The following is a 26,873-nucleotide window of genomic DNA, read 5'->3' on the forward strand; positions in this document are numbered from 1 at the left end:
GAAGTGTAAAGCACCTTAAAACAGCACGTAAGTGCGTGCACCTGAGTAAAAGTACTTCGTTACTTTCCACCGCTGCTGTGATACATCTGTATGACGCTGATCTACTCATCCAACATGGACCAAATCTGAGCGCGTTCTTCCACCGTGCGTTCGAGTCACGTTACTGCAGCGCGAGGCAGTGTTTACATTTGCTATGCAACGGAATCAGATCTATACTCACCCGCGTCTCTGAAAGCCTCTTTGTTTTGCCATCCCTCGGTTTCAGCGGCGATTGTTTTTAGCATGGCAGGAAAGCAGAAACCGAATGTGGTCCATCAAAATGCAATCCACGTTGAGACAGTCCGCAAAGAGCAAAGACACCAGAAACTCCACACGGAGTTTGGCATCAATCCACACCGGAAATGTAAGAGCGTTAACTGTGAAAACGACCGGTCTGCACAACGTGTATTCTAACTTTAATACTTAATAATTGCTGTTATTACTTTGGTATTTTTACTTAAGTGAAATCTAAAGGACTTGTACTGTGTATATTACGTTTTTCTATTTTAGTGCATGTCCCAGCAGACAACCCCATGTCTAGGAAACCAACTGAAGCGATTGCAGAGAACTGTAAGTTTACATATACTTTCTTCATACTAAAAGGGAAAACAAGTTTTGCTTTGCTCCTTTACTCTGGATAAATGTCAAATAACTAACATTACTCCAGACCCGTGTGATCCCAAACACGATGAAGCAGTTATAAACGATGAATGTTGGAGAACAGGTACATTTGTTTTCTTTTTCCAGCGGCCTTCATCGAGGCCTTCCACAAGGCCCAACTGGAACCCAACAAGAAATACTCAATGCCACAGACGGCGAGTCACGAGATAGGATGGCTGTCAACTCCACTGGTGAGGAAAACTCTGCTCTGACAATTAATTAGAGTTAGCAAAACTGCAGCACATCAGGATGGCATTGTGAGCGCAGAGCCTGCATTTTAGCTGGAGGACCTGAATTCAATTACATTTACTTCAACCATCAAATGCATGAAGGCGTCTTGTGTAATGGTCATTTAAATCGTTATTTCTAGATCTTACTCAAATGCTTATTCCGACCATTTCCCCCCCCCTCCAGATCCCAACAAACTGGAATGACAAGAGATTGAATTTCCACAGAAGCAGCACAGCCATCACCAAACAGAAGTAATCTGCCCTGCGTGCATCAAAATAAAAGCAAGACAGAAATAATGCAAGCAATCTTTGTTCAGATTTATTTGTTTATCATACAAACATACAGGTGTCATCGCCAGAAGCTGCTCTTTAGCATTCCCATCTTAGCTAGCTAAGTAAAACACTTGCAGGGGCAACATTTGCCCGAGTCATACTAATTCATATTGAAGAATAGGAGCAAGGGCAAAACTATCAGCTGCTCAATATTATAAAATGTCATGTCACATGGGAGAGAAACAGTGAGTCAAGGAGCAGAGTTAGAAAAAAATAAAAGTGAATATACCAAACTCCAAGAGCACACACAGTGTGGACAGCAAGGAGGCCGGTGCAGACATCGAGGAGTAATCACAGGAAGTGGCTTTAAAACCACCTTATAAAATAGGCATATGGAAAATGAATTATGTCCACAGACAATACAAATTGGTCTAACAACTAATAAAAGAAAAGAAGATATTCTCTTAACATTCAAATTCCCTCTTTTCAGGAAAACAATTTTGTGGTGTGGGTAGCTCTATGTAGTCCACTCTTGGGTTTACCATTTCTGCAGAGGTAGACCTTTTCTACCAGTCATGTCCTTCAAACAGCTTCCTCAGCAATATCGCAAGACGTCTCTCTCTCTCTCTCTCTCTCTCTCTCTGGGACTTGAAGGGTACTCCACACTTTTTACTGAAGGCATGTTATACAAAAAGTTTAGAAGAAACGCCCACGTTCTCCTAAATGTCACCTTGTGGAGAGACTCGAGGAGCAGGTGAGGGAACTCCTGCCTAGAAACAAGGTCCAGCTAGCCTCAGTCAGTCTTTACGAGCGAGACTTTATCTGCTTGCGCACAGACTTGCCCGGGCGTTTCTGAAAAACAAAGTGAAACATTTTTTTTAGCTTCTGCACACTACGGAGCACACAGTAAAATCTAGTAACTTTATAATTTCTTTTTGACAATGTTTCTATATTTATTAGCTCGGTCAGCAGCGCTTGATGTGTGTGTGTGTGTGTGTGTAACTCACGTTTTGTTTCCCTCCTTTGGCGCCTTTCTTCCCTCCCTTGCTGCCCTTTGCATTAGCCACTTTAGCGCGGAAACTGGAAACGTCGTTGTGGCTCTCCTTGGTGTTCCACTTCTTTCCACTCTTCTTGCCTCCGAAGCCAAACCTATGGTCCTTGTATTTTCTCTTTGAATTGGAGCTATCAAAACAACATCAAAGGGTTTAGCTTTTTGTGAAAATGACACAAATGTTTAGAGTTAAAACACATTACGCTTGATAATTATTTGTGCACAGCTGACATATAACACCGTACCCCTTTTTGGCCGCCGCCGCCGCTTTGTTGGCGCCCTGAGGAGCGGCAGAAGAAGAGTCTTTACCCTTCTTCTGGTCTCCTTCCAGGAAATCCAGTTTGTCGGTCATTCCTTGGAGTGAGGATGAACAGAAATGTTGAATCTTAATCGGACAAGATTCTCACACATTAATACTATTAACATAGATAAACTGTATGTTATTTTCCACAACCTTTTACAGAGGTTCATTCTTTCCCCAATGCACTATAAATGACAGTAATACATTTTCACTTTTGAGTATGAAGTAAACGATATGAATAAAAACCACAGTTCTGAAACACTCACCTTTCTGGTATTTCTTTACAGCAGTCATCATAGCCTTCTTCTCCTTCTGCCTCTTCTGAATCACTTCTACTTGGACCTAGCACACATTACAAATCCATGTTATATTTCACACCAAAAGAGGACATTTGGTATCTATTAGCATCTGGTGAAGTAGCGTCAAATCAAAAGGTTGAAACCCCAAAAGTTTGCTGGTCTAGCATTTGCAGTCTTTCCATTATCACCACAACAATGACAACCAGTGTTAAGGCAGATCTCTAGTAAACATACACGGGCAACTATACCCTACATGTAACAATACACTTTAAAGACTGGACCCCAAGAGCAAGACATTCGAGACTTGTTAGAGAAACAATATTCTTAAATGGGGACCAACCTTTTTGCCAAACTTCCTTTGCTCACGCAGTTTCTTGGCCTTCTCCGACTTCTCCAGTATCAGCTGCTTTGAGATCAGCTTCTTCCTAATCTGGACGGACGAACAGAAAACATCTTTGTTTGCTACACATCAATACATTCAGTACACCACTCTGAGTTTAAGATATCTAACAAAAATAGAATTAGGTTGTTTTATTTAAAAAACTAAGAACAAAAAGCTTTAGGTCTTGCAGCTATGCTGTTAATTGTGAGCTTTGGACTTGCTTTGTCAAAACTGCATGTGTCACATTCAAGTGTAACATTCAAGAACCAGCTCACCTTCTGCATCTGCTGATCGGACTTGGACATCTCTGCGAAGTAATCGTCAGGCCTCTTGGTGGTTATGCCATGCTTGCTCAGGAGAGGCAATGCATCCAGAACTGTAGCTTGAGCTTGACGGTAGCTATAAACAAACAGAGATGTATCATGAATTGGTTAAATATGCACTCTGTGGCAGGGTTAGATGTTTTTTTAGTGTGTAGAAAACTCCCATGTATTCTCAAAAGCATATAATTTGGTGATGCTTTTTCAACAAGTATCAATTATTACACTGCACTGACAAATATGTACCATTCAGTATGTTGATTACTGGAAGAAAACATTAGATGTAGAATAAATAAAAGAACAAATATGTCTAAAAGAGAGAATAATCAATAATGAATCAAGAGTTTCAGATAAGTGAACATTTGTAAAGTGGACACAGAGACTTATTTCATCACGTGTTGCATCAAGTTATGGTCACTCACAATAGCATCTCTCTCTGGAAATCATCATCCGCATCGACGACTCCATTTTTCACACTCGGAATGTTCCCTTCAGCGTTGGAAAAAACGTCTTCAGCCGGCAGGTTGGTCATATCCAACCTCTCCACCCAGGGAAGGTCTTTACGGAGTTCAGCGAGGCAATGTTTCATACCCTCCTGCATCACAACACACAGCGTATTAGCAACATTTTGTAGACGCCATAACTAACCACTCATAGCAATCTAACAAATCTGGACAGGAATTGTAACATGTTTAGGGTTGAACCTGTTACTGTAAATTTACTCACCACATTGTTGACAAACTTTTTGGGTTCATCCACCAAAACGTTCATCCCCGGCTTCAACAACCCCTTTGCAAAGGCTTCTTGAAGCTAAAGAACACAAAATGCGTTACGGCATATTCTCTTATAATACCTTGTTTTGACACCAGACACATTTACTGCCAATGTATAAACAAATACACAGCATGCTGAACCAAAGTAACAGTCCTATTGAACCAGATTCAGAATCAGGTTTATTGCCAAGTAGGAACTTGAAAAAGCACGGCATGCAAAATTCAAGAAACATAAATATAGAATGGATAAATCAAAGAATATGATACAAAGTTAAGTAAAAAAAAATGCACACAATATCTGTTAAAAAATGCAACGGCCTGTACAGTTTAGGTTAACGACTATGTGCTATGTACAGAGTAAATACAAGGCTGTTTGAAATAAATATTACAGACTCCGACCGTGTGGCTGTTGTGCCTTCACATAACGTTACTGTAAACAAGTGTAAAGTTTGTCTCATCTACAATTTGGTATCAATCAACAACAACTATTGGGCACAGTATTTTTACAGCAGTGAGATTTGGCTCGCTACGGTTAGCCAATGTTAGCATGTCAACAGCTCACTCACCTCATCGTCTGATAATTCACTGTTTTCCTCCTCCGACTCTTGTCCGAGCAGCGACTCCTCCTCTGCCGAATCCATAGTCCTGCTATCAATAATCATAAGGTGACAATATGTGATCTAGTGGCCTGTAAACGTGAAGAAACCTGCCGTAAATGTGAGCACTGCTCCTCACATGCACTGAGCGTTTCACGTGGGGCGGAAGTGACGGAGGGTAGCGAGGTTGAAGGTGGCACCAACAGTCCGCCGACCGGAAAGGATGTTTGAAATCAAAGGTTCCTACATGGTGGGGGGAAAAAATCTGATACAGGAAAATACGGTGGCGTCAATGGTTTTATTTATTCTGTAATACTTAATATCTCGTTAGTTGTTATTTTCAGAAACTTTACCATCGTGTTTTTATTTTAATTTTATTGAAATTCCCCCTTCACTCCTCAATATAATTAGTAACGTTATATGTTGTTATTATTGCAGTTCTCAAAGGACCGCACACCTAATATACAGTATTTCACGTACAAAACACACATTTTATACAGAAAACTGTAAAATATAAATTAGTAAAAATAACTTGACTTCAAGTCTATAATATCAAGAGACTCCTCTTGGGGGCGCTGTCGTGCACCTCCGCAGATTGATGTGATACATATATGTATATATATATATATATATATATATATATATATATATATATATATATACTGTATATATAGCTCCATCATGCTCACACACAGAGCATATATTTACATATTCAAATCAGAATATAATAAAAATCTGAAAACAAATATAAAGTTACAAATACTTCTTAGATATAGCCCAAGTTTAAAATACAGTAGTATTTATGGTGGACGGCAGAGGGTGAGGTTATGATATCAATGTCCACTAATGTAGGCTAATGCCAATAAAGGTTATTGGCATGATTTAGATAGATAGACATACAGATAGATATGGTTGTAATTTGTCGAGGAGCAGCCAGAACCTTGTTAAAGAGGTAAATGCATCTCAAATAATCTACTAACTGTGTAAATGAAGCCTCATCAGTTACACTTGCCACCTCATCAAGAAAGAAACTATCAACATCACTTTTCCAAAGCTCTCTCACCAAGTCGATTTCTGTCACTTTGACACGGCTCAATTGAGAGTGGTGTCTGCAGTGTTGGCCTGCTGTCATGAGAGATCAAGACAGGAGAGGCTAATGACTAATAGTACTTTCTGCAATCATCTACCTTTGTTCTGCACTGAGAGACGAAACAGATTTCACAGAGTAGTCGTATCATTATTTTACTTTATTTTTATTTTACTTTATTAAGTTATGTTTAATCAGCCTGCAAATTGATTATCTCATCAAAAATAGTTATAGGATAGGATACCAACCTACTCTAACCTTGCTCGTATTTTTTCACATTTAACGGTACACTGTAGCAAGAGAAAAAATAGGAATTAAAATCATTCACTTTTATGTTGCATACAGACAGTTGTATAAATCTTTTGTACTTACATAGAAGTGTGTGGAGGGTCTGCAGTTAGAGACAGAGTGTGCTAATGCTGAATGCTAATTCTGTGATTGGGCCAGTGACCATGAAACTAGTGGTCGAGTTAGGATCTCAATCCTGTCAAGGGCTGTATTAAGAGTTATCAACTATGATAGTGTACATCTATCCACCGGACATATTGCAATGCATTATCATTGATTGCTGGAGCTAGTACAACCAATATGTTCTGACATTTACTGTAGGACATATCCTGTAACACGGGACAAAAAACATGCACAGCAATGCTGCGACTAAGAGGTAATTTAGGTTATCTGTGTCTGTTATCTTATCTGCAATGCCAGAGAACAGATATAAACATGAAACAGAGATACCATTTAAAGCCCAGACTGCAAAATCTGCAGGACTTCATTTGAACCATTTACTAAATTCACAGATAATCACTAATCAGCATGCTTCTAACCAGAAATTATAGCAGGAAGTCAGCTGCAGTTGGTGTTATAAAAGTAATTTCGCATTTTACAATGTTCTATTTGCTGTCAATGTTTTTCTTTATGTCAGAATTTACGTGTGTAGAGAACAGGACACAATATCTAGAGTTTCCTAGTAAATCAATTAAATAACTTCATAAGATGCGGTACACTAACAAATGAGTTATAGTATTATTTTCATTACTTTCTCCCTGCTCCACACTCAGCCGCTATTATATCTGCGTTATTGACAGTTTGAGTCATCCTCCCTTTGACGGTGGTGTTCGAGATAGAACAGGAGCACCTTGACCTGAAAGGTGTGCAGCTGTCTTCGTAATGACAGGCTCATTTTCACTTTAAGTGCACCATGGCAGAGCTCCAAAAATAGGTGTTCCACATGGTATTTTCCCAAAGAACAGAGGCTTTTTCCTGTTACACTGACATTTGTTGGATTTTATAGACTTAAAACTAAGAAATTCTTTAATTTTAAAGATCAACAGTCAATGATCATAACATATATTAAATGATGGTAGAAAATAGGCATTAAGGAAGTTGTAACTTCTTTTTTCTAGACTTAAAGTGTAGGGTTTGCTTAACTCCCGAACACAAACATCTTTTCACCTCTCTTTTTTTTATATCAGAGACATTTAGTTTGACATTACAACATGCAAATTTCATCAAACAGATGAAGGATAGAATGAAGAACTTCTGTGATGAGTTCCACTGTTTATTTGAAATGCCAGCAGTCTCTTTCAGTAGCTTATCCTACCAGTCCTCAAAGCAGAAACTGACTGATCCCCCCGAGTGTGACTTTTACTCTATTCTGATGGAAATCAATATTTACGGTTTGTACTTCATCACCCTTAATTCTCTATTCTCTGCGTGGCCAGATCCCCACTCTAACACGTCTTCAGAGGGAAAAATACCATAATCTTCATTTCTGTCACCATAATCACTTGATCCATATAGTAATGCGGTCCATTGAATTCACATCTCTCTGTCACTCTTCATCTTAGAGCGACAGGCTGCTTCCTGACAGCAGATTGAAAATAAGTTGGATTCAGTCTATGCTCCTCTCTTAGAGTTATTCTTGGCTGCTGGAGGTTGGTAAGAAAAAACAAGAACACAGTCATGGATGTTGGGGCCCAAGTTGGAGCAGTGGTTTAGCTCCTATGACACTCAATCAGCCTGAGAAGCTTTGGCGATGTGCGATCAAACAATAGTCTGGAATAAACTACTGGGAATACTATTTTAGGTCATTTTGTACCGATCCATCCTGACTCGAGTGGATGTTCATTTCCTCTTATGCTGCTGTCTTTGACCTGACAGAGCCAATGAGCATCCAATGCCCACCTCCTCCAAGCACAACGATGACTAAAAAGCTCACACCAGGCCTGTCATCAGTTGTTTATGGAAATTATTTGAATATTACATGTGCAAGGTTATATTTCAGAATGACGACCAACCAGGTTATTTTATGGTATTGGTTGTTCTTTCTCTATGTTTTGCAAACCAACAGAATATAAAAGCACAGTCTCCTTGGTCAAAGGTCTTAATTTATCATTGCACATTGAGACTTTAGGGGTTTGCAAAGTATGTAAAACACTGACTTTAGCTTTTGAGGATTTTTTGCCTCCAGCAGTGTCAAGAAAAGGTCAATTGGTTGTTTTTAGTCAAAACTGAAAAAATCCTTAATGGCTTTGCTGATGGTCTTTGGGGGTCTTTTCTGGGTCTTTCTAATACTGCTGCCATGGTTAGCAACATTACAGCAAGTGAACAGTAGTGAGGATTTGCAGAAGAGACAAGAAGGGAAGTTAATGTTCATATCATAGGGTTCTCCTCTCTGACATGAAGCCCTTATGGCTCCATCACCAACGACTGCTCCTCATGGCTCCATATATGGGTAGAGAAATATTTTGCTGCTGTTGCAGTTTTGTTTTATAAGTGTGCATTGTATTTGCTCCTTTGCAATTCTGTTTCCATCAGACATGTAGTCAGTACAGTCCTTGAAAGTAATTGCTGTGAAGACAATTTTTGCAAAATTCTGGACTGAACATCTGAAATGCTATTGTGTCATTGTCAAACCTTGCATTATGCCAGTAGATGCATTTGGAGTGGAGTGAAGAATAAACAATCAAAGTGCATCTGTGCAAAGATATTAAGTCATTGGAGCACCAAACCCCATTTCAACATTTCAACATTATTTTTATTTATCAGAGTTTCTCCAGATTGTCTCCTTTTTTTTTGCCATTTTACAGATTCCCTGGCTGACAATCAGTTTGTGCTTTATACAAAATATATTATTAGGCTACATTCAAATGGAAAAATCTCATCTTATAATAAACCATCCCCCAAGATTTGTAAACAGGATGTTGTTTGTGTCTTTTGCTGTGACACTATTGCTCTCCTCCCCTCTCCTCCCCTCTCCTCCCCTCTCCTCTCCTCTCCTCTCCTCCCCTCCCCTCTCCTCCCCTCTCCTCTCCTCCCCTGCCCTCTCCTCTTGAGATGGACTTTTCCGAAGGATTTTAAAGTGCCATTGGTGGAAAAAGTGTGAAGGAATCAAGTTGTTTTTTTAATGAAACATCTGCATTTGAAAATAATGTGTAAGAGACAAGATATGTGACCTACTCACTCACATTTAATTTATAAACTGCATTTAAAGGTATGTTAATTAAAGGTTAGGCGGTGTTTGGTCTGAAGGCCCTGTGAGAGGTTGTGGGTGTCTTTTCATTGTATGCAGGTGGTGTACTCCTCGTTTGAAGGTGGACGTGATAAGAGATCCTTAAATCAATAATGGAAATATAACAAAAAAGGGATAGTGGTGAAAGCCAACCAAAGCTAGTGAGTTGCAAACAACATGCCCACACAAAAATATCGCCTTTTCCTTGATAAGAAAACCCAAAAAAAATCTGTGGTTTATTCACATAAATATGCTTAAGGACCAGTAGCGGCCTCTAAAGGCTTACATATTTATTACATAGTACAAACTATCATCCTGATGACTTTGCTGTTTTAGAGGGGGCAACATAGCAACGGTCTGTTATTCATAGAAAATGTTTGATATTCATAGCAAACGATCTGTTATTCATGGAAACTGGATTGCAATGGTCTGTTAATCACATCAGCGGTCTGTAATATACAGCAATCGTTTTTTATTCATACTGCACAAAAGAAAGAGGTTAAATCTAAAAGTTTTTTTCGTCCTTAAGTATATTTTTGCCTTTTTCAATACAACTGGCATTCTGTGGCAATCTCATTGTTTTACTTCTCATGCTTTATATGAGCTGTAACATACCTGAATGAGAAATAATAAGCTTCATGAGGCTTCATAGTTTGCTTTCCTGGGAGTGTTCAATCAGTGTGTTATTCCCCCATATGGCCAGGTGTTCTATTGCCCAACCGAGGCATTTTATGTATCAGCACTTCTCTGTGACTTTCTATATTCTCTCCTGTCCCATCATGTGCTTTCTACTTGTTTAAATTAAGTGAAAATTGCATACTTGCACTGCACTTGCACTGCACTGTCCTATCACTTAGGACACTCACTGAATACAGAGATTGCAGCAATTACTTGGTTGTCTTTGCACCACCGCAAGTTGACCAACACACCAATCTTCTAAAACTTGGTGTATTCTTGTAAGGTAAAGGTATCGCATGTGGGTAAAGAATCATAGATCATATGTGGCTACTGAGCTAAAGCAATGGAAGTCATCCCTGTTTACATTCATATTTGTGTGGAGCTTTTGGGATTTGATCTTAAGAGGTCTCCTGGTGGACGGTAATTAAACGTTTAGAGGCGCCTTCCTTCCCTGCTTCCCTGCTTTCCTCTCTCCTACTCCTCCTCTTCCTTCTGCATCCTCTATCCTGACACTGAATAGAAGCGAAGAGACAAATTAATCGGGGGAGCGCCAGGTTGCCAGCTTTTTCTGATGGAGGACATCCACTGAATTCTGAGGGGAAATGCGACGTCAACTTCCATCAGTGCTAAAGGGGCAGTGTCTCTGTGTGTGTGTGTGAGAGAGAGTCCAAGTATGGGTATAGGAGCAGCATGGGGCCCATGCATAATCACCTTATTATATCCCTGTGAATGAAATAATGAATTGATCTGATTAGAGGTTGGATGAAAAGAGAAGGCGAGGGGAGAGTCCCAGCATGAAGAGCAGCTCCCTCTAAAAGAGGAGGAAAGGGAAGTGGAGGAAAGAAAGGGAGGAAGAAGAGGGGGATAAGGTAGGAAGGAGGAGAAGAGGAGGATGAGGGAGAGGAAGAAGGAAGAACTAGAAAATGCATTTCCTGCTGAAAATGCGTTGGAATGCTGAAAGCTGAAATGAATTATAAAAAAATTGCTGAAAATTAAGAAATGGGAGACTACCCGTCTGACAAATGTTGAAGCCTGAAAGCATTTAAACTGCACTGCTGAAAACCCTTCTCGTTGAAATGTCTCACTATGGTGTCTGTAGCTGAAAGTATGAGGAAGAAGGCTTTGAAAGTTGAAGAAGTTTAACAGGATTTGAGGATTTTCTTCATAGAGATCCCATTCAAAAGAAAATTGCAAATAGCTTAATATTTCAAAGAATTTAAAGATTACAAATATGAAAAGTCATTTCACCCCTCTCCTGAAAGAGCTGAACATTTTGATATTCGAATGGTTTCTGTGGCTTAAAAAAAGTGATATTTGTAATAGTAGTAGTAGAAGTTGTAGTAGAAGTATCATTAGTAGTAGAAGTATTAGTATTTAGAAGAAATAGTAGAAGTATATATATACTATTACTACTACTACTACTTCTACTACTACTGCTGTATATATAACAGCAGTAGTAGTAGAAGTAGTAGTAGTAGTAATAGTAATGGCAGTATTTGAAGTAGCAGTAATAGCAGTAGTAGTAGTACTAGTAGCAGTCGTACTAATAGCTGTAGCAGTATTACTACTGGTAGTAGCATGAATAGCAGTAGTAGTAGTAGCAGTTGTAGTACAAGTAATAGTAGTAGTGGTAGTAATAGCAGTAGCAGTAGTAGTATTAGTACAGGTAGTAGCATGAATAGCAGTAGTAGTAGTAGCAGTTGTAGTTTAAGTAATAGTAGTAGTGGTGGTAATAGCAGTAGTGGTAGTAATAATATTGATGGTAGCAGTAATAGCAGCAGTAATAGTAGCAACAGCAAAAGTTGTAGTAGAAGTAGTAGTAGTAATACTAGAAATATTAGCAGCAGTAGTAGTAGTTGTCGCAGTATTAGTAAGAGCATTCATTATTTCAACAAAAAAGCCTAATTTTGAGCTTAATGTTTAAATAGTTAATCCATGGGGCTTTTATTTTGAAAGGGTGGGGCTGGGTGGGGGAGAGAGGGGACATAATCATAATGTTTGACACATAAACAGAGGTTATTAAATGACAGGCTTCATCACAAGCATTTCAGTTATATTTCACTTTGTGGGGCTTTTATTTTGAAATCGGGTGTGTGTGTGTGGGGGTGATCCTCTAAAGATCTCTAAGAACCTTAATGACTGTATGAGAGAGAGAGAGAGAGAGAGAGAGAGAGAGAGAGAGACACAGAGAGAGAGAGACATACAGAGAGAGAGAGAGAGAGAGAGAGAGGAGTGCGTGTGTCTGTGAGTCTGTGTGTTTATCAACATCACTAATGAGCTTAATCAGAAACATGCCTTTTCATGGAGATAATACAGGGAAACACCTCTCAAACAAATCCTCAAAACTCCCATAACCGTAGTTCCTATTGCTCTGATATTAATAAATGAGAGGAAGGATGAGTTGAGAAACAGATCCTGTAAAAATTGTGTCTGTAGTATAAGAAATGTGTCTTAACTGGCGATTTAGAAATGGGGTACCGTGTTCTGTGGAAGATGTTTTTGAAGCAAAATTTAACATTGGTCTCTATGGAGCAGAAAGTTGGTTTTCCTCTCAATTACAGGCTTCTGTGCCAAATGTGTAAATCTGTGGGATTTCACAGCCATTTGTCTACGACAAGGACAAGATTAGCTACTTCTACATCCAGAAATTATGCATGAAGAGTGAAGATTGTGGACACAGTGATATCATGCACTCTAAGCTGCGCAATACACATCCATTATACAGTCAGAAGAGGACTGAAAAATCATAAAAGTTAAATTGCTGCAGTTTAAAAAGTTTAAAATATATCAAAAAGAATCATTCTGCAATAGCTCAGGGTTTTCTCAACATTTGAAAGTTGAAATGGTGTCTGTAGCTGAAAGTATGAGGAAGTAGAAGGATTTGAAAGTTGAAAAATATTAAGATCATTTGAAAATATTCTCCATAGACATCCCATTCAAAAATAAAAGTGCAAAAAGCTTAATAATTCAAAAAGTTTAAAGATTAGAAATATGAAGAGTGTTGGGAACGTAGAGGAGCGTGTTTGGGTTATCAGCATCTAAGAAACTAAATTCTTGACATCAATAGAATTATTAATGTCAGTAACAATCATTAATGATTATTAATAATAACGGGGCACCACCCTGCGAACAGGGACCAATAACCAAACAATAAAACTAAGTATCATAATTAGCGTCCACTCATAATGTCAATAGTCTGAGTACTATTACACATTCAGAGTGAAAGTGAAGGTTTAAGTTCGAGCACAGGCCACTACATCCAGTTATTATTACACACCTATGCACAAGTAATCACAGACGACTGCTCTCTAAAATATAACAGAGTTTATTAAATAAAATAATTCGATTAATAAAGTATCTATTAAAGTTCAAGCAATATAATTGTATAGTATGTAATTAAGAAGTAATAGTATAGTCTGCCAAAAATAGTTATTAGAAATGTCATAGTAAAGTATGCCAACATAAAAAAGTCATGGAATAGTTTGTCGTTAAAGTGACAGACAAATATCATAGTATAGTGTGCCTTTACTATAGTATGGCAAAAACGTCATAGTATAGGTTGCTATAGAGAAGTCATAATATTGTACACCATATGAAAGTCATTAAGAAAGGCCATAGAATAGTATTCATTTTGACATATCATACAAACATAGTATAGTTTAGTATTAATTGAAAAGGTCATACTACAGTATGCCATTAAAATGTCATTGAAAACGTCATCGGATAGATTGCTATACATATGCTATAATAACTGTCATAGCATAGCACTAAAATATCAAAACACTGCTCATCTCTTTAAGGGGTTTCCCCTAATTATAAGGCACTTATAAACTTTAAAGTTGAAATATCCAATGATTGTTAATTCAAAGATGAGAAAGGTCCCAGTATTGAAGGTATGTGACATGAATATATACTGGGCATGTTTCTTTGCTGTTAATGAGTGCAAATATAGCTAATAAAGATACTAATTTATCAGAAACATGATCCCTGTCAGTGTTTTACTATTATATATGGATATTACATATTTATATTTGTTTGGATCATTATTCCCGCTGCAGATGTTTCAGGTGGAGTTTATCTTAACTTCTTTATACACTGTTGTTCAGTTTGGGTAGTTATGAAAGGTTTGAAAAATTATATTGTTTAAAGTAACTAGTAACTAAAGCTGTCAGACAAATGTAGTGGAGTAAAAAGTCCAATATTTCCCTCTGAGATGTAGTGGAGTGGAAGTACAAAGTTGAATAAAACGGAAATACTCAAGTAAAGTACCTTGAATTTGTACATAAGTACAGTTCTTACGCAAATATACTTAGTTACATTCCACCACTGATCATAATATTTACTCTTACCACTCACAGCTCATCAAAACCAAACAATGTGTTGCTTTTTATAAAGGGGTGGAATAATGTTGAGCAGGATTGAGTTCAGTCTATTGGTCCGGCTCTCCACAACACTCCCTGTCTCTCATGTGGCCCATTGGGAGAAATAATTGCCCACCCCTGGCCTAGGGTGTCAAAAAAAGTCATAATATAGTATGACGAAAAAAGTTATGGTATAGGCTCTTTTGATTTAGATGTTTTCTCGTGAATCTGAGAAGACTGGCCAAACTATCCCGCGCCTTTCCCACCACCCTCAATCGACATGCGGACACACGCTGTGAAAGGCTTTAAAGCCAACACACTGAGCTTAATGCAGTAAGAGGTAACAGACTACAGAAAGAAAACACCTCTACAGTGATAACTGCCTGTATTTATTAGTTACCATTATTAAGTACAGTGATCATGTGTGCAGACACACTTATCAAAAGTCTCTCCAGCTGTTAAAGCCGACTATACTATGTGTCCCTGTTACTTGTTTGTTGCTGGTGGTGATGATTGGAGTGTCATCAGCTGGATGAGCCACTTGAGCCGGTGTGGCTCTGACCTTAATTCAATACCTTGTTAATTTGGCAGGCTTGCTCTCTGCAGGGGAGAATATCCTTTCTTCCACTGGCATGACACTGTTCTTTTGGTTTATATTCTGCTTCTTGCTATATATTGCCACACATACCCATACATACAGGCTGGTTTTGAAGAGTTTCCAGCAGCTAGAAGGAGACACTGGCAGCACTCGAGGATTGTGTCTGTCCTCCATGTGGACATGTGCTTTACAAACTGACCATGTTGTGATCGGCCCAATTCTTGGCCAACACAACCCCTATTATTTCAAACAAGTACAGTAACATGTACAGACATGCTACTAATATGTTATCAATTAGTAAAGTTACATCCTTTAAAAAAACATCAAGTTTCTACTAAAAGGTTGTTTAGTTGGTAAAAAGCAATAGGAGCACAGAGAGTAATACAAGTGTGATATAGGGGTGTGTAAATGTCTCTGGAGAGAAGAGATTTGTCCAACTATTGCCCAAAGACAGGCAGGATGTGGACCAAAAAACAAACTACAGAAAATGTATATTTTTATTATATTTCAAATTGATGTTTGTGTCACTTATTCTGAAAATCTGTCTTCCTGTCTCTACAAATAGATCACAACAATGGAAACGTGTAAAAGCGTTATAACAGTGTCCAACCTGACGCCCTCAAAGCTGCATGCAAACATGCATTTCTATATTATTGGACATTATATGAGACGGTGTTTTGTAATGTAATAATAAGCCCGAGTGGAGAATTAATTTGTGGTTAACCCCTGGGCAGGTCACGTGACTCTCAAACGTGACAGGAGACCGTGAGTCTAAAGCTAGCTTTATTATTTTAGCTCATGTCCATAAGGATATTCCTCATAAGGTTGTATTTAATAGCTGTTTGTGCAGCGGAGGACTGTTGATCCGGACCTGATGGAGACTCTGAGGTAAGGCCTGTTCTCAGCAGGGACCTGAACGTTCTGTCGTTACCATGTCTACCAAAATGTGCATTTTTCTAAATTCACGGCTTCTGTCCAGAAACGAAAGTTCAGTCAGTCAGAAAAGCAGAACTATCTACCTTCACTTGACGAAATCTCTCAAAATACACCTTCAAACCAGCATTTCTTGCATCAGAAACTCTACTTGTGACCTACTGTCGAAGTTTTGAGAACTTTCTGCTTGAAAGAAGTAAGATTTATACACTTTCTGAACCACCGTTGTTTTCAATGTATTTTACCATTGAGACTCTCTCAATCCACAAAATACACCAATATTTATGCTAATATTGGTAATATTTTCAATTGTCAGTGTAAATTCATCCACTAGGACTGACTTTTGACTGTTGTGACCAAGTTTAAACAAGTTTTAAACCAAAGCTTTTTTCTTGGTTAGCTAACGTTAGCTTTATAGCCCCGACCGTGTAGCATTAAGCTAGCATACGCTGATAAATGCTAATACAAATATTGTTTCTATATATTTATACAACTTCGAGGTGATATGGATCATAAGTGACGCACGTATGACAATATATTTAATCCGTATTATTTCAATGTATTCACAATTCACACGTTTCCTACATACTCGTGATGTTTTTCATAAATGAGACTATTTTACACCAAACCTCGTTCAAAACCTAAAATATATATATTTTTTTATAGAAAAAGCGCTGATATGTTTCTGACTTTTAGTCAATCAACAAGACTAATTTAAATTTACATTTGTTTTTAACGTAGTCTGGTGTAAATCTCGCTGTGTAAGATGTATCTGAGATGTACTCTGTGTAAACTGTAATAACGCTTCCAGACTGATAGTAATTATCTACACACATGTACACGTGTTGACGTGCACGCACATATTAATGTTTACAATAAACAGCTGACAGAAATCATTATACAGCCTAATCCTTCATATGCTCATGAATTATGAAAACAAAATGGAGTTGTGAATATCAGAGCAGGTCAGGTGTCATTTTAATACATGTGACAGTAAACTGTGTTGTGTATAGTGAAACTGTATCAGTGGTGACTGTGTGTTCACGGGTTTGATACCAGCAGCATGTAGACATATGGAAGGCCTCCTGCAGTAACAACACTGACACAAATGCAAACATTTTGCACTTTACTGTGTTTTTTTCTCCATATATTTATAGCGTATAATTTATTGTGTGACATTTACTTTCTGTCTAGTCATACTGCTTTGTGGTACTGATCCGTTTAATGTGATATGTGATGTGAGAAAGTACCATGATGTGCATCAGTGGTCTGAGGGTTGTGTGTTTTTACCCTCAGATGGCCCGACGGAGCGCGAACACCAGCGTCCAGATCCCGGACCCTAACCGTCCCGGACCCCCACCTGACAACGACCCTGGCAGGACGATTACAGTCCCTCCAACCAGGAGCACGGTAAGAGCACCAAGAACCTGAAAGTCACAGTTATTTTAACACTTTATTGATACGTTTCTTTCATCATCAGTCCATTGCACGTATTTTATACAAGTTACATTTACAAATAACAGAAAATATCTAAGAGACATAAAACTCAACAAAATAAAAAGACAAAGGGGGAAGGTTTGGGGGAGTGGGGTGAGGGAGGAGTTCCAGCCTTCCAGACTAATCCATAACTGATATTAACCATCTGTAACTGGATGCGTACATGTGCACGACAGCCAAAAAAACCTGAAACTGGTGTAGAAACGATATGACAGCAGGATAAACAACATGATCCACATGATGGAGGAGATTCAAACCTGTAACAGCTGCTGCTGAACACCAGAAAGAAAAGTTCTTAAAGATACGACCTGTAGGACGAGTCCTCAGCATCAGCAGCTGTCGCTACTTTCTCTGCACAGAGCGTTTGTTTTTGATCTCTGTACCGCCACAAGTTGATGGTTAGTTGCTGCTCTGTGCAGACAGGAGGACGTTCCAAACGCTCTTTTGCTAATTTGGTAGTCAGGTTTTCTCGGCTCACCTGTGGTGCACGAGGTGTGTTTTAGAAAGAACGGTTCTGAGGGAGTTATGAGCGGAGCGAGAAGTTTAAAGTGATTCCTAGTTCTCGGTGGAGCTGTGTGAACTGTTTTAGACCATAAAGAAGGATATGCTTTAGGGCGGGGCTACCTCGTGATTGACAGGTCGCTACGAGAGCCGTAGGCAGCGTCACCACGTCCCTCTTTCCGTTCAAAAACAAGATGGCGGCGGCCAAAATACTGATCTTGAGGTGCAATGTTCTGATGGTTGTCATTTTCTTTTTACCTTCAGGCGTGGAGGCCTTTCCTCATCCAGGACCCCAACCGGCCCGACGCCCCACGGATCATCCTCCGTAGGATCCCAGCTTCAACGCGCTGTGTCCCTGGGCGTTCACATCGGCCATCCACTCCCTCCTCTCCCCCAAGCTCCCCCCAAAGGCCAGGCAAGAGAAGGTAAGTTTTATTTACTCAGCACATTTCAGCAACAAGGCCATTCAAAGTTTTCAAAAACATTGAGACAAAAGAAACACACCACAAAATGACATTCAAATACAATTAAAAGCATTAAAGAGCCAAGAGAAGAGGAAACTAAGACTAGCTAAAATAGAATAGGACAGGAATAAAATACAAGACTAACAGTTAGAGTGCAGTCAGAAACGATTTCCTAAAAGACAGCGGCGAATAGAAAGACTTCAGCCTTGGTTTAAAAGAAGAGACAGTTGTTTTCTGGGAGTTTACTCCAGATAAATGGTGTATGGACATGTTTTTATAAATCCTGCTTTCATTTTTTAATACGGGTTTTAATTTCCCGTATGATATGAATTTTTCACACACCGTCATACCGGTGCATAGCAGAAACAACTGCTGTCACTCTTCAACAGGCAGCTAAATATATTGTTTGCCGTTAAGTAGGGCTGCACAATTAATCAAATTTTAATCGCGATCATGATTTTGGCTGCCACAATTAAATGAGCATGATCGTCAGCGATATTGACGTTTAAAATGCGTGCTCTGCTACATATCAAATCAAGCGCTTCCTCAACTAACAGTCAGCCGACCACCAGGGGGAGAACGAGATGGGAGGTGTCATGCGCGCACGCTGCAGCGGCAGCCTCAAAAAAAGTTCTGTCTGCAGTCGACTCCGGTATTAGTAGAAGAGTAGAGAGACAGACAACAGAACAGAGAGCAGACGGTCACGGGTGTCGTGTGAAAGGTAAATCAAATGTCAGGAGCAGAAGGCGAGGAGCTAGCCCCTCGACAAGGATCTTGATCCGATTTAGGACAAGTGATGTTAACCAAGAACAAATCATATGCACAGAGTACGTTAGAGTTGTGTCTGCGCCGCATAGCAATACAACTAACTTGTTCAACCACCTGAAAAATCACCACAAACCACAGTACGACGAATGCATTAAGGCCAAAGCTAACGTTGCCTCACTGAATCTCCGTCCATGTCCAACGTCAACCCAGAAACCCATAACAGCGACCCTGCATAGCGCGACAGCGTATCATCCACCTCCCAAAGACACACTGAAATAACGGATGCAATCGCATTTCATTTGGCCAAAGACATGTGTCCAATAAATACTGTGCGCAATGAAGGCTTCAGAAAAATGGTCAAGACACTAGACAAGAGATACATGATCCCCTCGCGCAATTATTTCTCCAAACAGGCATTACCTGCACTGTATGAAAAACGTCGGGGGGGAATACAAAGGGATGTCACAGCTGTCGAGTATTTTGCGACTACGATTTTATTAATATTTTTCTTCAGGTGAATAAGAACCGTATAAGTTTTATTTTGATGCAAAGACGTGTACATTAGCTGGAATGTAGCACAACATGGAAGTGAAAGCAGTGCTCTGTTGATTTCATTTTGGGTAAAAAGCGTTGATACTATTTTATTTATATTTTCCTTCTACGAGATGCACTGTGATCAGGACCAGTCTGATGCAAAGATGTGTACATTAGCCAGAATGTAGCACAACAATGGAAGTGGAAGCAGTTTTCTTGTTCATTTAAACGTGACTAAATTAATGAACAATCGTGATAAATAATCGTGATCTCAATATTAATCAAAATAATCGTGATTATGATTTTGGCCATAATCGTGCAGCCCTACCGTTAAGGGCGCTGCGGTCGGAGCTAGTTGTCTTAAGTGTATTGAGAGGGACCCCTAGTCATGGTTATAACTTTATAACAACAATTAACAACCCACAACTAACGTTCTTTAACAGGGCAAAACACCACGACACAACAGTTTGTGACAAATAAACAATTTGTAACACTAATAATTGTACATTTATAAAATTTCACCGCCGAACTGCATGCTGGGTACAACTCCCTCGCTAGCCCGCTAGCACAACAGTCTGCTAACAGCTGGGAGAGGCTCCGGTGCTACAGTAACGTTACATTAAAGAACAGAACAGAGCGATGCAGGATGAACAAAGACAGACCGGAGATGTCGTTTTGCGAGTTTTTCGAGCCACTGTTGTTGCCGCTGGTGGTAACACGAGCAACTTACTCCATCACCTCAGCAGAAAACATGTGTTGGAATACCAAAAAAATACCGTGATATACCGTGAAACCGGCAGAATCTTAAAAAATACCGTGAAACCGGCAGAATCTTAAAAAATACCGTGATACACACTTGGTCATACCACCCAGCACTAGGCTGACTTTGTAATTGTCTTCATGCGGCTGTTGAAATTCAGAGTCCATAGCTACACCTAGAGTTCTGTCTTGGTCTCTGGTTTTCAACATTGTCGATCTAAGCAGAGCGCTGACTTCTAATTGTTCCTCCTTGGCTTCAAAACAACTACCTCACTTTTGTCTTTGTCAGTTTTGCTCAGACTGGACAGTAGTTCCAGTGATATGGTTATGTAACATTGTGTACCAACTGCATAATCATTTTGTTGTTTTTCCAAAGTTTCTCTGAACCACCTGAGGTTCCCGGTGAGCCTGGAAAGGTAAGTGAGCCTGGAAAGGTAAGTCTAAAGAACAGGAGGCTTGATCCGGAGTGGAGGAACCAGTTTTACAGCTGGTGGGGCAACAAGGCCCCTGGACCTCCAGGCATTCAGGTTAGTCCACCTAAACCCCCTCAGGGACCCGGTGTGCCTGGAAAGGTAAGTCCAAAGAAAAGGAGGCCTAATCTGGAGTGGAGGAACCAGTTTAACAGCTGGTGGGGCAACAAGGCCCCTGGACCTCCAGGCATTCAGGTAAGTCCACCTAAACCCCCTCAGGGACCCGGTGTGCCTGGAAAGGTAAGTCCACCTAAACCCCCTCAGGGACCCGGTGTGCCTGGAAAGGTAAGTCCCGGTGAGCGTCGCCTGCCGGAGTGGGCGAGGAAGGTGGGTCTTTATCTGGAGAGGAGAGACCAGTTCGAGAGCTGGCGGTGCAACAGAGACCCTGAACCTCCAGGTAATGTTCAGCACCACACTCCATATCGGCACGTTTACTCATTTGAACAGAATTTAGCTGACTTTGAAGTCACTTATTTAGACTGAAATGATTGTGTTGAATTATTTAGAGTTTCAGTTGTATTAGATGTAAGTATTGAGTTGTATTAGATACAAGTATTAAGTTGTATGTCAGTATTGATTTGTATTAGATACAAGTATTGAGTTGTATTAGATGCAAGTATTGAGTTGTATTAGATGCAAGTATTGAGTTGTATTAGATGCAAGTATTGAGTTGTATTAGATGCAAGTATTGAGTTGTATTAGATGCAAGTATTGAGTTGTATTAGATGCAAGTATTGAGTTGTATTAGATGCAAGTATTGAGTTGTATTAGATGCAAGTATTGAGTTGTATTAGATGCAAGTATTGAGTTGTATTAGATGCAAGTATTGAGTTGTATTAGATGCAAGTATTGAGTTGTATTAGATGCAAGTATTGAGTTGTATTAGATGCAAGTATTGAGTTGTATTAGATGCAAGCCTTGAGTTGTATTAGCTGCAAGCCTTGAGTTGTATTAGCTGCAAGCCTTGAGTTGTATTCGCTGCAAGCCTTGAGTTGTATTCGCTGCAAGCCTTGAGTTGTATTCGCTGCAAGCCTTGAGTTGTATTCGCTGCAAGCCTTGAGTTGTATTCGCTGCAAGCCTTGAGTTGTATTCGCTGCAAGCCTTGAGTTGTATTCGCTGCAAGCCTTGAGTTGTATTCGCTGCAAGCCTTGAGTTGTATTCGCTGCAAGCCTTGAGTTGTATTCGCTGCAAGCCTTGAGTTGTATTAGCTGCAAGCCTTGAGTTGTATTCGCTGCAAGCCTTGAGTTGTATTAGCTGCAAGCCTTGAGTTGTATTAGCTGCAAGCCTTGAGTTGTATTCGCTGCAAGCCTTGAGTTGTATTAGCTGCAAGCCTTGAGTTGTATTAGCTGCAAGCCTTGAGTTGTATTCGCTGCAAGCCTTGAGTTGTATTCGCTGCAAGCCTTGAGTTGTATTCGCTGCAAGCCTTGAGTTGTATTCGCTGCAAGCCTTGAGTTGTATTAGCTGCAAGCCTTGAGTTGTATTCGCTGCAAGCCTTGAGTTGTATTCGCTGCAAGCCTTGAGTTGTATTCGCTGCAAGCCTTGAGTTGTATTCGCTGCAAGCCTTGAGTTGTATTAGCAGCAAGCCTTGAGTTGTATTCGCTGCAAGCCTTGAGTTGTATTCGCTGCAAGCCTTGAGTTGTATTCGCTGCAAGCCTTGAGTTGTATTCGCTGCAAGCCTTGAGTTGTATTAGCTGCAAGACTTGAGTTGTATTCGATTTAGATTTGATTGTTTATTTTGGTTATTTCTTCGTTAAATAAATGTCTACGTATTACTTTTATCACTCGTCTTGTCTCCCTTATGTTGCAGCATATAAGTATTAAGCTGTATTAGATATAAGTATTAAGTTGTATTAGATATAAGTATTAAGGTTTTTACAAGTATTAAGTTGTATTAGATGTAAGTATTAAGTTGTATGTCAGTAGTAAGTTGTATTAGATATAAGTATTAAGTTGTATGTCAGTAGTAAGTTGTATTAGATTTAAGTATTAAGTTGTATTAGATTTAAGTATTAAGTTGTATTAGATTTAAGTATTAAGTTGTGTTAGATTTAAGTATTAAGTTGTATTAGATATAAGTATTAAGGTTTTTACAAGTATTAAGTTGTATTAGATGTAAGTATTAAGTTGTATGTCAGTAGTAAGTTGTATTAGATATAAGTATTAAGTTGTATGTCAGTAGTAAGTTGTATTAGATTTAAGTATTAAGTTGTATTAGATTTAAGTATTAAGTTGTATTAGATTTAAGTATTAAGTTGTGTTAGATTTAAGTATTAAGTTGTATTGTGACGAGCCCTCCCATCCACTAGTGGTCTGTGTCCTGTTTGCTGGCTGCTCTGTCTTTCAGGATGTTGATTGGCAGCTAACGAGCCCCACCTGAGCCTGCTGGAAATGGCCAGCTATGATGCACCACCTGAACATGGCGACGTGCCTCCCCTCCTCTCCGGTCCTCACGGCAGCTGCTTCATTTGATTGATTCTTTGTCTGATTGTTTGTTTTAGTTTAGTTTGGTTATTTGTTAGTTAAATAAATGTCTATTTATTGATTGTATCACTCGCCTTGTCTCCCTTATGTTGCAGCCTTTGAGCCAGGTCATAACAGTATATACAGGTGCATCTCAATGAATTAGAATATATCGAAAAGTTAATTTATTTCAGTAATTCAATTCAAAAAGTGAAACCCATATATTATATATATATTCATGACACAGGGTGATGTATTTCAAACGTTTATTTCTTTGAATTTTGATGATTATGGCTTACAGCTAATGAAAACCCCAAATTCAGTATCTCAGAAAATTACAATATTACCAATTAAAAAAATATTGGGAACGTAGAGGAGCGTGTTTGGGTTATCAGCATCTAAGAAACTAAATTCTTGACATCAATAGAATTATTAATGTCAGTAACAATTATTAATGATTATTAATAATAACGGGGCACCACCCTGCGAACAGGGACCAATAACCAAACAATAAAACTAAGTCTCATAATTAGCGTTCACTCACAATGTCAATAGTCTGAGTACTATTACACATTCAGAGTGAAAGTGAAGGTTTAAATTCGAGCACAGGCCACTACATCCAGTTATTATTACACACCTATGCACAAGTAATCACAGACGACTGCTCTTTAAAATATAACAGAGTTTATTCAATAAAATAATAAATGATCAAATCAAGTACTATCATAATCAACAAACACTATCATACAATTATATGTCTAATACCTAAAGTCAAATGAGGGGGGGGCTACTCAAACAGTGATGGTACGTAACCTAAAAAGGGGCGTGTGAGCCTACAAGCAAAGATGGCGGAGTCTATTGACCCGCGACAAGATAGCTGAGAGGTGGCTACGTGTAACCACGTGGGACGACGCACAATGTGTGTTGGGACAATAGATTACGCAACCACGTGTCTGAGAGGTTCACCCAAAATCAGTGAATCTAACTATGTGTGTGCGGGTTAGTAGGACGAGAGAGAGAGAGAGAGAGAGAGAGAGAGATAGAGAGCTCTGAGCGCGGTGCTCGCGCTGCAGTGAGAATGTGAGGAACAGCTGATCACTTGTAAACTCTGCAGTTGGATTCTGAACCGACTGGTCACGCTTGTACGGTGATAGTTGCGGTCCTAGATCTCACTCACAGAGCCGATTTAAAGAAGAGAGAATAAAACCAAACAAAATAAAAATAATCCCCAAAACAAAACAGATCTTTATCACTGCGGTGAGATGCGAGTATTGCTCTGGTATCACCCCAAAACTCGGTCGGCGAGACGAGGCTCCGCCACCGTGGTTTTGGTCTTTGAAGTGATAAAATCACAACCTCCACATCCACTAGCAGCGACGGATCTAATGTAAACAGTTACAGCAGGAAATACACAATATAACGGGACTCCGTGGTCCGCGATGCTTGCGCAATAACACGTTATAACACGACAGTAACTTAACGTAACAAGATACAGGAATAACAACGACATAACGAATAGGCTAAATTAAGCTAATGCTAAACTAAGCTAATCTAGGCCCAGATACCAGTAACTCTTACTTGTAGAAGCTTCGTTCGGTAGGGTACGTTTCCCGTGGTGGGGATCACTCGGTCCTCGAGTAGCCGCTGGCCCTCGGTGGCGCGGCCTCGGGGCTGGCTGGCGCAGACTCGGCCTCCTCGCTGCAGAGAGGGGCTTTTTAACTTCGGCTGAGGGACGAGGTTTGGGTCGTCCTTCCCGGAAATCTTCGGCGAGGAAAGATTGTTACCTTCTGCCGGCGGTGTGTACACAAATAGGGTGGGAGAACGGGGCATAGGAGTTATCCGTTCTCGCACTACATGATCCAAAACTCAAAATAAAACACAGTCTGTTCGACCAGCGAATGTTACATGTGACCTGATAGGATTTGATGAGGCCGCGGTTCCTCGTGGATCTTCTTGTCCCCTGGACGAGTTCGGAGTGAAGAGGCCAGGACAGCAGGGTCAGATCCCAACATCCCCCCTTTGGTCTGAAGAGCGGGGTGATGGCCACGGTCTTTAGAGCAAACCAAGGGCTGGCACGTGCATCCATGTGGTGGGAAACACTGTCCAGGTATTCCTGAGAACCTGAAGAGGTTAGACAGTCCAAGTATTCCGGGAACCAAAAGCAGTGGTTAAAACAGTCAGTGTTCAGTGTTCATAGGGTTCAGAGTTCATAGGGTTCAGAGTTCATTGGTATCTGGGCTGATGACTAAGGTGGCATCTGGGCAGATGACTTTAACTACCTCTACCTACATCTGCTATCATACACAATTCAAATCATAGGTGAGCAAAAACATTATTCCCAAATAATTCAATCGCTAATCATGATTTTGTGATAATCCTAGCATTGCGGTATAGTGTCAAAGAAAGTAACAACCCAAATAAAACAAAACAAAACACAAAAGAGAGAAGAGTAGAAAGAGTAGAAAGAGTAAGCCACTATAAACCTATATAAAAACACAGCCAAGGGGGAAAAAAAATACCGTGATATACCGTGAAACCGGCAGAATCTTAAAAAATACCGTGATACACACTTTTGGTCATACCACCCAGCACTAGGCTGACTTTGTAATTGTCTTCATGCGGCTGTTGAAATTCAGAGTCCATAGCTACACCTAGAGTTCTGTCTTGGTCTCTGGTTTTCAACATTGTCGATCTAAGCAGAGCGCTGACTTCTAATTGTTCCTCCTTGGCTTCAAAACAACTACCTCACTTTTGTCTTTGTCAGTTTTGCTCAGACTGGACAGTAGTTCCAGTGATATGGTTATGTAACATTGTGTACCAACTGCATAATCATTTTGTTGTTTTTCCAAAGTTTCTCTGAACCACCTGAGGTTCCCGGTGAGCCTGGAAAGGTAAGTCCAAAGAAAAGGAGGCCTAATCTGGAGCGGAGGAACCAGTTTAACAGCTGGTGGGGCAACAAGGCCCCTGGACCTCCAGGCATTCAGTTAAGTCCACCTAAACCCCCTCAGGGACCCGGTGTGCCTGTAAAGGTAAGTCCACCTAAACCCCCTCAGGGACCCGGTGAGCCTAGAAAGGTAAGTCCCGGTGAGCGTCGCCTGCCGGAGTGGGCGAGGAAGGTGGGTCTTTATCTGGAGAGGAGAGACCAGTTCGAGAGCTGGCGGTGCAACAGAGACGCTGAACCTCCAGGTAATGTTCAGCACCACACTCCATATCGGCACGTTTACTCATTTGAACAGAATTTAGCTGACTTTGAAGTCACTTATTTAGACTGAAATGATTGTGTTGAATTATTTAGAGTTTCAGTTGTATTAGATGTAAGTATTGA

General features: G+C 39.9%; 2 protein-coding genes across 2 annotated transcripts; one reads left to right on the forward strand and one right to left on the reverse strand.

Moving 5' to 3' along the window:
• The first annotated feature begins 282 nt into the window (after nucleotides 1-282).
• cfap144 (cilia and flagella associated protein 144) lies at nucleotides 283-1,185 on the forward strand. The gene is made up of 4 exons (XM_076088359.1): nucleotides 283-403; nucleotides 550-609; nucleotides 787-890; nucleotides 1,114-1,185. The coding sequence occupies exons 1-4, from the start codon at nucleotides 283-285 to the stop codon at nucleotides 1,183-1,185; spliced, it is 357 nt and encodes a 118-aa protein (XP_075944474.1).
• A 50-nt stretch (nucleotides 1,186-1,235) lies between these two features.
• ebna1bp2 (EBNA1 binding protein 2) lies at nucleotides 1,236-5,086 on the reverse strand. The gene is made up of 9 exons (XM_076088358.1): nucleotides 4,895-5,086; nucleotides 4,282-4,365; nucleotides 3,978-4,150; nucleotides 3,511-3,634; nucleotides 3,194-3,283; nucleotides 2,821-2,896; nucleotides 2,499-2,607; nucleotides 2,210-2,384; nucleotides 1,236-2,054 (listed from the first exon to the last, which is right to left on the reverse strand). The coding sequence occupies exons 1-9, from the start codon at nucleotides 4,988-4,990 to the stop codon at nucleotides 2,007-2,009; spliced, it is 975 nt and encodes a 324-aa protein (XP_075944473.1). The 5' UTR covers nucleotides 4,991-5,086; the 3' UTR covers nucleotides 1,236-2,006.
• Between the last annotated feature and the right edge of the window lie 21,787 nt (nucleotides 5,087-26,873).

Source organism: Anarhichas minor, unplaced genomic scaffold (assembly GCF_050575085.1).
Source record: "Anarhichas minor isolate MPS153535 unplaced genomic scaffold, ASM5057508v1 ptg000010l, whole genome shotgun sequence".
In the NCBI taxonomy this organism is placed as follows: Eukaryota; Metazoa; Chordata; class Actinopteri; order Perciformes; family Anarhichadidae; genus Anarhichas; species Anarhichas minor.

Excerpts from the sequence above, each read along its gene's own strand:
- cfap144 (XM_076088359.1), top strand. The coding sequence starts at position 283 with ATGGCAGGAAAGCAGAAACCGAATGTGGTCCATCAAAATGCAATCCAC. Across the intron at positions 610-786 it reads TGAAGCGATTGCAGAGAACT|CGGCCTTCATCGAGGCCTTC; the intron begins GTAAGTTTACAT and ends TTCTTTTTCCAG. Across the intron at positions 891-1,113 it reads GATGGCTGTCAACTCCACTG|ATCCCAACAAACTGGAATGA; the intron begins GTGAGGAAAACT and ends CCCCCCCTCCAG.
- ebna1bp2 (XM_076088358.1), bottom strand. The coding sequence starts at position 4,990 with ATGATTATTGATAGCAGGACTATGGATTCGGCAGAGGAGGAGTCGCTG. Across the intron at positions 4,366-4,894 it reads GTGAATTATCAGACGATGAG|CTTCAAGAAGCCTTTGCAAA; the intron begins GTGAGTGAGCTG and ends TGTGTTCTTTAG. Across the intron at positions 3,635-3,977 it reads TTCCAGAGAGAGATGCTATT|CTACCGTCAAGCTCAAGCTA; the intron begins GTGAGTGACCAT and ends GTTTGTTTATAG.